Source organism: Myotis davidii, unplaced genomic scaffold (assembly GCF_000327345.1).
Source record: "Myotis davidii unplaced genomic scaffold, ASM32734v1 scaffold133, whole genome shotgun sequence".
NCBI classification, from domain to species: domain Eukaryota; kingdom Metazoa; phylum Chordata; class Mammalia; order Chiroptera; family Vespertilionidae; genus Myotis; species Myotis davidii.
In genome coordinates, this window is record NW_006284732.1 from 297,726 (window position 1) to 306,587 (window position 8,862).

General features: G+C 38.6%; 1 protein-coding gene across 1 annotated transcript in view; it reads right to left on the reverse strand.

The window, feature by feature from the left end:
* Positions 1-7,061, reverse strand: part of UBAC2 (UBA domain containing 2) — a 151,795-nt gene extending 144,734 nt beyond the window's left edge. The window contains exons 1-4 of the mRNA XM_015557491.1: positions 6,994-7,061; positions 4,971-5,002; positions 4,344-4,471; positions 504-623 (exon numbers count right to left, since the gene is read on the reverse strand). Of these exons, the coding sequence (XP_015412977.1) occupies positions 504-623; positions 4,344-4,471; positions 4,971-5,002; positions 6,994-7,061 (348 nt within the window). The remainder of the gene's footprint in view (positions 1-503; positions 624-4,343; positions 4,472-4,970; positions 5,003-6,993) is intronic.
* Positions 7,062-8,862: the final 1,801 nt, after the last annotated feature.

Here is an 8,862-nt window from a genome sequence, read left to right on the forward strand (position 1 = left end):
GAAGGCAGGCAGGTGAGCAGTTAGGAGCCAGTGGTCCTGGATTGTGAGAGGGATCCCGGATTGGAGAGGGTGCAGGCTGGACCGAGGGGACCCCCCCACCAATACACAAATTTCATGCACTGGGCCTCTAGTATATATAATCAAAATGAGAGAATAAAACTATATTGGCCAAACACATTAATAGGATGATTTAACAAGTAACACACAAACCATTAAGCAAAATAAGTAATGAGAATTTTATTAAAGTCAAAATCCTAATAAAAATTGTTAGTACCCACTCATACCTGACATTATGACCTATTACCATCATCATTATTTTATTATGCTAGTGACTTAAATTTAAATTTTTCTTTGGTTAATGTCCCTGTTCCAATTCAGATAAAGGATCATGTAATTAAAAGATCATTGTTAATAATAACAAAATAAAAGTATTTAAATATAATAAAAAACAAAAAATGTTCTTCTATAACCTAACAGCAAAGAGAAAATACATAAGAACTTACTGCAAATTTTCTGCTTCCATATCTTCTTTCAAATATCCTAAAATTATAAATAAGCAGACTACTGCAGAAACTATCTTTCAAATCAAGGCAAATTATTCTTCCACATATCAGCCTCCAAATCTAGATGGGGATTTAAAAAAGAACAATAAAGAGTGAGATCTGTTCAGGTTGCTCCTTAGCAAATTTGTTACATTTACTTTATACTGCTTATTTTTTAAACTCTAAGCAAAATAATGATGCATACAGAAAAGGAAAACACATATATGTTTTTCCTAAGAAATGAGCTCTACTGTCTCCTGCTAAAATTCTTTTCATACAACGGCACAAAGGGTACTTAAAATTTTTTGATTATTATAGTAAGTAAAATTTATTCTCATTAAGAAAACAGAAAATTTCCTGTTAAACATCTTAAGACTATGTTTCATACAATAAAAAACAATTATAGATGTGAGCTAGAATGAAAGGCTAATGTTCGTTTTTATGCTATTTAATAAAACAGGTGTAACTAAAAAGCTATTTAGGGATAAACTCAATAATATCCATTTCTAAGCTTAATTTTAATGCTCAACCTACTTTATACCAACCCACATACAAGGCAAATTATGTCAACTGTTGCTAAATATTACTAGGTTTAAATTTTTTTAAAGTTAACTTTTAATTTATGTATATCAATTTCTCCTTGTGTGAAAAATATATAAGGAACTATACAAAGAAGAAAGAACAACTCAAAGGCTTATTTGAGACTTCTTAAATATTTTCCAGATATTTAAAGATAATCCCAATGACATTTGTAAAACATTCTGATATTATTTACCTTTCACAATTACCTTATAAGATAGGTACAAAAAATATTAACCTTTTCTTTTGTATTGTTTTTATTTTGGTAAAATTACATAAAATGAAATTTATCATTTTAACTATTTTTAGATGTATAATTCAGTGGCATTAAGAACATTCATAATGTTGTATCCCCAATCACCACTATTTCCAGAATTTTTCACAATCCCAAACAGAAACTGTATCCATTAAACAATAACTCCCCATTCTCCCCTCCCCTCAGGCCCTGGTAACCATTATTCTACCTTATGTCTCTAAGAATTTGACTATTCTAGGTACCTCATATAAGTGGAATCATACAATATTTGTCCTTTGTTGTCTGGCTTATTTACTTTACTTAGCATTATGTCTTCAAGGTTCATGTTAAAGCATGTATTAGAGCTTCATTACTTTGAATGGCTAAATAATATTACACTGTATGCCTGCACTACATTTTTAAAATCCATTCATCTATTAATGGGCATTTGAATTGCTTCCACCTTTAGGCTATTGTGAGGAATGCTATTATGAACACTGGTAAGATTAACTCTATTTTAAAATAAGGAGAATATGCACAGAGAAAGTGTTTTACTTGTCTAAGGCATATGACCTTGCCAAAAGAAGTTCTTGCAAATATAAATAATCATAATATAAATGAGAATATAGACTATACCGACTGTCAAAACATTTCACTTCCGTTTCAGTTCCAACCAAGACAGTCTTTGTCATCAGTGTACTCCAAAATATGATGGCACTGGACTGGTTTAGGGCTGGCCATTAGAATTCATTTCACATGCCCATCTAACTGAAACGGAGATGGCTGCCAATAATGCCGTGTTAAGATCACAGCTGGGTTTAAGGAGAAACAGCAACATCATCAGTTAGCAATGACCATAATGGGCACGCATATGGAACACAGGTGACACCTCTAAACTAAATTTCTTTTCTCCCTTAGAAATTCCATGGCTGCACCAGAATCACATTGAATCTGTAGGCCAGCATATCCGACCATCAACATGATCAAATGAGAATGCTTTGTAAACTATGTAATGCTTTAAAATATAAGATATTTGACTGTCACCTTTGCAAAACAAGATGCAGAAACCATGAAAAACAGCTTTAAGTCTTCTATTTCCCACATTTTAAACTCTAAAAATATATTCTATTCAGGGCAAAGCCCTGTGAGCCATCAGGTAAATCTGGGGGATTAAGGACATTAAAGCTTTACAATTATTTAAATCTAACAATTTGGGTTTATAGAATTGTTTTAATGACAAATAAAAATAGAAACCACACTTTTAAATAATTTTGTAATTTGTCCTATGCTTACGGACACAAAAACCTGTGACCTGGTATAAAAATAAATAATTGGAGATTACTATAAGGTGCCTGCTCCTTATAAAATTGATCACTGACTTACCCCCAGCAAAGCACTACTTCTGCATTCAACCTGCAACACACTAGAGGAGGGGTGGGCAAACTTTTTGACTCGAGGGCCACATGGGTTCTTAAACTGGACCGGGAGGGCCGAAACAAAAGCATGGATGGAGTGTTTATGTGAACTAATATAAATTCAAAGTAAACATCATTACGTAAAGTAAAAGGGTACTGTCTTCCAAACTGGCCGCTGCAGGCCGTAGTTTGCCCATGGCTGCAGAAGCAGGAGATCTCCGCCTTAAGTGTCAAAATGTGGGAGATTCCACACTTGCAAAAGAAAGCCCTTCACCAACTGTCCCTCCTGTCCTCATCTAACGTAACCCTGCACTAGTCTCCAACCATGCCTCCTATACAGTATTCCTAACGGTTTGAAGTACATGTTGCTTTGGGAAGTAAAATGCTCTTCTCTCTCTACTGCTAATAAACTGGCATCCCTTCCTTCAGGCCAAATGGAAAATTCCTGTCTTTATGGATCTCCAGAGCTATTCCATTCTATACTGGTCCCTACTTCACTTACCATCCCTGAGGATTTCATGTCACTTATGCCTTATGTATGTGTATGTTTAGATTTCCCAAGGCAGAACTGAAACTTATCTCTGTAGCTGCTCTTATAAAAGCAAAGTGAGAGCTTTTTAGGAGATGCTAGCAGGAGAGTGTGCCTATTCACATTCCTGGACAGAAGAGTGGTTGTCCTCTTTATCTTCAGAGTATAGATGACCATAAAGTGATGAAGTGGAAGGGGATGCCTTCCTACTTAGCCAGATTAACAAATTAACCCCCCAAATCAGGAAGACACCAACTTCAGTCCCTTGCAGCAGTGGTTCTCAGCCAAATTGAGAACCACTGTATTCTTGCAACTAACTGAACTAATACAGAATCTATACTATATTCTAACAGAAAATAACTGAAAGACCTTCACAGGAACTTGGTGAAATTAACCTGAGTGGTATTAATTACATTATTATGACATACAGGTGGATTATTCTGGATAATTAAGTATTTAGCAAAGAAAAGGTGGCAGGTTTATACACCACAATCTTCACTAATACTCCAACTCACAAATAAGACCCAGCACCAGCATGTTCTATGAAATCAGCCTATAAGTCTTGAAAAACGTAGAATTCTGCTCTTCTCAGCAGCAAAAACCCAAGAGAAATCTCCTACTTGGTTTAACCACCACTATAAAAGTAATTCGTAGATTCAACAATCTGTTAGAGCTGAGAGCTTAGATTATCCAATCAATATTCAAACTGATGCAAGTTTTTAAAATGTTAAGCATACATACTAATCACTAAAAACCAAATTTAACATTGTTTTTAATTCTCTTGAAATTGTAAACTGCATTTTCATGTGTAAACGGTGTAACTGAAAAGAGATAGTGTCTAGTGCTGCAAATGCTTCATTAGAATCTGCTTTGCTGACAACATCAATAAATAAAACTAGAGAATTTGTTAATATAATATTAATGATAAATAGTATTTCTTACAAATTTAGAGGCTTTGAGGGACTGAGAGTAGCAGAAAGAAAAGGCAAATCTAGGGAAAATTTGCCTCCTCCCTTCCCAAAGGCCAATGAAGCAGAGCTCACCTGAAAGTCATCCTTGACTGCTTGGAGGTCATACAGGAAGAACCTCTGACAGTGTGGCAGGAGTAGAGTCAGCAAAAGAGACAGGGCACTGGGGACCAGTAAAAGACTCTTAGATAGAGGTGCCTTGTCTGGAGGGAAAAAGAAAACCGCTTTGAGAATTATTGTTCCTAAGATTTAAAAAAACACACGAGTGAACAAAGCAAGATAATTTATTTTTTAAAACAAAATGAAAGTAAACTGCACAAACTCTGGAACTTAGTTCTAATTAACATATATTTCAAAACATTTACCTACAGAGGTAAGTGATCAAAGGGCACTGGAAAACAAGTGGAATTTACTGGCAAGGTTTTCATTGTTAGTTGGCTCTTATATGAGACCAAACCAAGTTAACAGCCAGGAACTCCCATAAAATACCTTTCAGAACATGGTCACCGAAGTGCAAAGAAATAGAGAGAAGAATATGCTGTCTATCAAATTGACCAGTTAGCTTTTGAGCATGCGCAGGATTCACATACATAAGCACATTAAAAATAATTAAAATGTGCCCTAACCGGTTTGTCTCAGTGTTTAGAGCGTCGGCCTATGGACTAAAGGGTCCCAGGTTCGATTCCGGTCAGGGGCATGTACCTTGGTTATGGGCACATCCCCAGTAGGGAGTGTGCAGGAGGCAGCTGATCGATGTTTCTCTCTCATCGATGTTTCTACTCTCCCTCTCCCTTCCTCTCTGTAAAAAATCAATAAAATATATTAAAAAACAAGAATAATTAAAATGTGGTTAAAAGTGCTAACATTACTGACTGCAGTGGCCTACTGAGATTATCCACCATGAGTATGACTGGAGCCCAAGTCGGTTTTCTATTTGGAGCCTTTTCTAAACATTATGCAGCTTTCAAATTACAACACCATTTCGACTTCCCTTCGTCCATTTCAGTGAAGCATTTTAGCCCGAGGAGCCCCCCCACCCACTCTGCACCCGTTTCCAGGGACTATTTGAATATTCAGGATTTTGTACCTGTTTTGCCTTCCAAACTACATTAAAGATTTCTAAACAAAGGCCACCTGCTTTCTCTTCTCTCTATTGGCAATAGAGCCCAGCACAACCCCTTGCACCTAAGAAAGGTTCAGCTCAACAGGACAGACCGCAGAAAGATACCACTGATGGAGACAATCTCAGATCGCACAAGGATCACTTTAATAGTATTCACATGAAATTCCCTGGGAGTGAATTTACGAACTACAGTTGGTAATGAGTTTGTTTAAGTATATAAAAATAGCCCAACTGTTTCCTCTCTGATAAGGTCTTGCAACATCTAAATTGGAACCATTAGTACCGTGCTTGCATACAATCTTCATGACTGAGACACAATCAAGGCTCCACGGAATCTAAAAGCTAACAGAGCTCCCCATCCCGAGATAAGAGGTTCCCCATGGCCTCAGTAAGTATAGAAGAAACAATAAGTATACATCAAAAGTATAGCAGAGCACCATGGCCGTGAGCTTAATCAACCTAAATTCTATCTCCACCAGTTTAAGCCTCAGTTTTCCTCACTTGTAAAATGAAGATAAGAAAAGCTACCTCAAAGTGTTGTGAGAAGTAAATGAAATAGGGAAAACTGCTTCTAAAACTACAATCACATCACCCCAGGAGAATGGGCTTCCTGTAAAGGCAAGCTCCTTTATTTTTCTGACGGACCGAAGATGGAGCAGGGGTGATGTAAGGGAGCTGGAACCATGTTTTCTTCCTCAGGTTGGGCCTCCACCATTCCTTGTGAAATAGGCTCGTGCAAGGATCATTCATGGCTGCCTCTTCCAGGCCAGCTCCTGAGTAACTCGGCATTACTGAAGAAAATCAAATCGCTAAGCTGCAAGATTTCACGGTAAGTTCATAGTCTCAAATCTCCAACTGCTAACACTCTCTACTGATGAGCAATTCTATTCCTTTTCTCTAGTAAACCTACTCATCAACTTATTTCACACCATCTCATCCTCTCTCCTCAAATCTCCCTGCTCCACACTCCCAACTTGGCTTACATGTCACCAAGTGAATAAATGAATGACATGCTTTAGTATTTTCAGTCATTCTCAAAATTAACAAGTACCTACTCTTGACCATGTATTATCCTAGGCCCTGGGGTATAGCAGTAAGTGATAGACAAAATCCCTCCCCTTTTGTGGTGCTTTCAGTCTAGACAAGAGAGAAAAGAAAATACACAAACCAAGGCAACTATGCATTATGTCAAATGGAAATAAATACTATAGAAAAATTAAGCAGGGCAGGCTGGTATGGCTCAGTGGTTGAGCACTGACTCAAGAACCATGAACCAACGGTGGTTCAATTCCTGGTCAGGGCATATGCCCGAGTTGTGGGCTTGATCCCCAGTAGGGAGTGTGCAGAAGGCAGTCGATAGATGATTCTCTCTCATCATTGATGTTTCTATCTCCCTCTCTCTGAAAATCAATAAAAACATATTAAAAACAAAAAAGAAATGAAAATTAAGCAGGGTAAAGAGTATGGCTATATCATCCATCATAGATTACCTGGTCTCTTTTAAAATACATGATAGGACTGCCACACACCCATTCCCCCTCCCTAACTGAAGTTAGGTATGGCAACATGACTCACTTTGGCCGAATCAGTAATAGACATTACTTCCAGGCAGATACTTGAAGAGCCAGTGAATGGACTTTCCCTCTGCCAGTACTCAAGATGGTGGCCATGCTATCAGCCAGATCCTAGAGTTAAAGACGGTGTGAAGTGGACCTCCCAGGTGACTTGCCACAGAGGGATACCATCAGTGAGAAACAAACCTTGTCGTTTAGGCCCCTGCTATTCTGGAGTTGCTTGCTGCTGCAACACAACTTAGTTTATCCTGGTTTAGTGGAAAACACAGTGCTAGTAGGGAATGAGGGGTGCTATTTTACATAGGGTGGTAAAAGGCCCTTCTAATAAGGGGAGATTTGAGCAGAGACCTGTGGAAGTAGGCCAAGCAGATATCTGGGGGAACAGTATTCCTGGCAGAGGAAACAACAAATCAAATGCTTTGAGGCAGGAACATGCTCCACATGATTAAAAAAACAAAACAGTAAGACCACCAAGGCAGGTAAAAGCATAATAAGCACAAGGCAGACAAGTAGGATATAAGGTCAAATATGTGGGAGACCAAATAGTGTAGAGCTCTGTAGGCCATCAAAATAACTTTAATCTTTCCTCTGAGAGTATCAGGATCAGTTTGACGGGTTTAAAGCAAGAGTATCAAATGATCAAACATATTTTCAGAGGACCACTTTGGTTGTTAAATTGACAAGACATCACAGGAAGGGGAGTGAAGAAGAATGGAGACAGGTAAGGAGGCTATCATGATGATACTGGCATGATGACGGCCAGGACCAGAGTGGTTTAGGTGGAGATGGTCAAAACTGGGACATGGTTGGAAGGTGCAGCAGGCAGGATTTGCTGGCTGACTGGGTGTAGAAAATGGGCAAATGGAGAAGTCAAAGATGACTCCAAAGTTTTTGTTGAGCAACTAGAAGAACTGTTGCCAGCTACTAAGATGGAAAATTCTGTCACCTTTGCCCTTACCATGCCTATAAGGTCTGAACCCATCTTGCAAAATGCTCCCTAACCCCCATGTACCTCCATCTGCCAGAACTCCACCCCTCTACACCAGTGCTATTCAAAGTAGCCAGTTCACAAGCTGCTACCAGTCCACAGTGAAGTTTGTGTCAGAATGTGAACCAATATACTGCATCCTTCAGGGAGTCCAACTGTGAAAAAAATATCATCTGAACTGAGCATATGCTCTGCTCAAATATCACATTATTTGTGAATAGTCATGTAACTCTATCCCCTTTGTTCTGATTTTTTCATAGCACTTATCAACAAATGCCTTATTAAATAGTGATTCATCAAATTTATCATTCAAACTGATAAATGGTGTAAGATACACCATTCTTTTAGGCGTCACTAAAAAACACTGACAAATATAATTCTAAATTGTCATAAATTATAAGGTACAACACCCCACTTTCAGAAACACTAAAATGTGAAAAAATTCCATTTAGAATCAAGAAATATGTTTGTGTATTGTCCATCTTTCCATCCTTAGTCCCCATCTAATCTAAGACAAACATGCAAATCAAATGTACCTTTGCTACGCCTTAAGCTGCGCCCACAAGCCAATCAGAGTGACTATATGCAAATTAATGGAACCAAGATGGCGGCCAGCAGCCAGGGAGCTGGGGCGAGCAGGAGGGTTGGTTGTTCCAGTGATGGAGGAAGCCAAGCTTCCTGCTTGCCACGGCCGGCTCTGAGCTCCACTGAAGGCAACAAAGGTTCAATTATAGAAGGTAAATAAATCCCAGAATAAAAAAGAAAAAAAGGAGAGGCTGGGAGCTTCTGTCACTGGGGGATTTGGCCAGCCTGAAAGCGGCCCTCAGCCCCTCACCCAGACTGGCCAGGCAACCCAGTGGGAACCCCCAACCCTAAAGGGGGTGTGGCCAGCCTGAAAACAGCCATCAA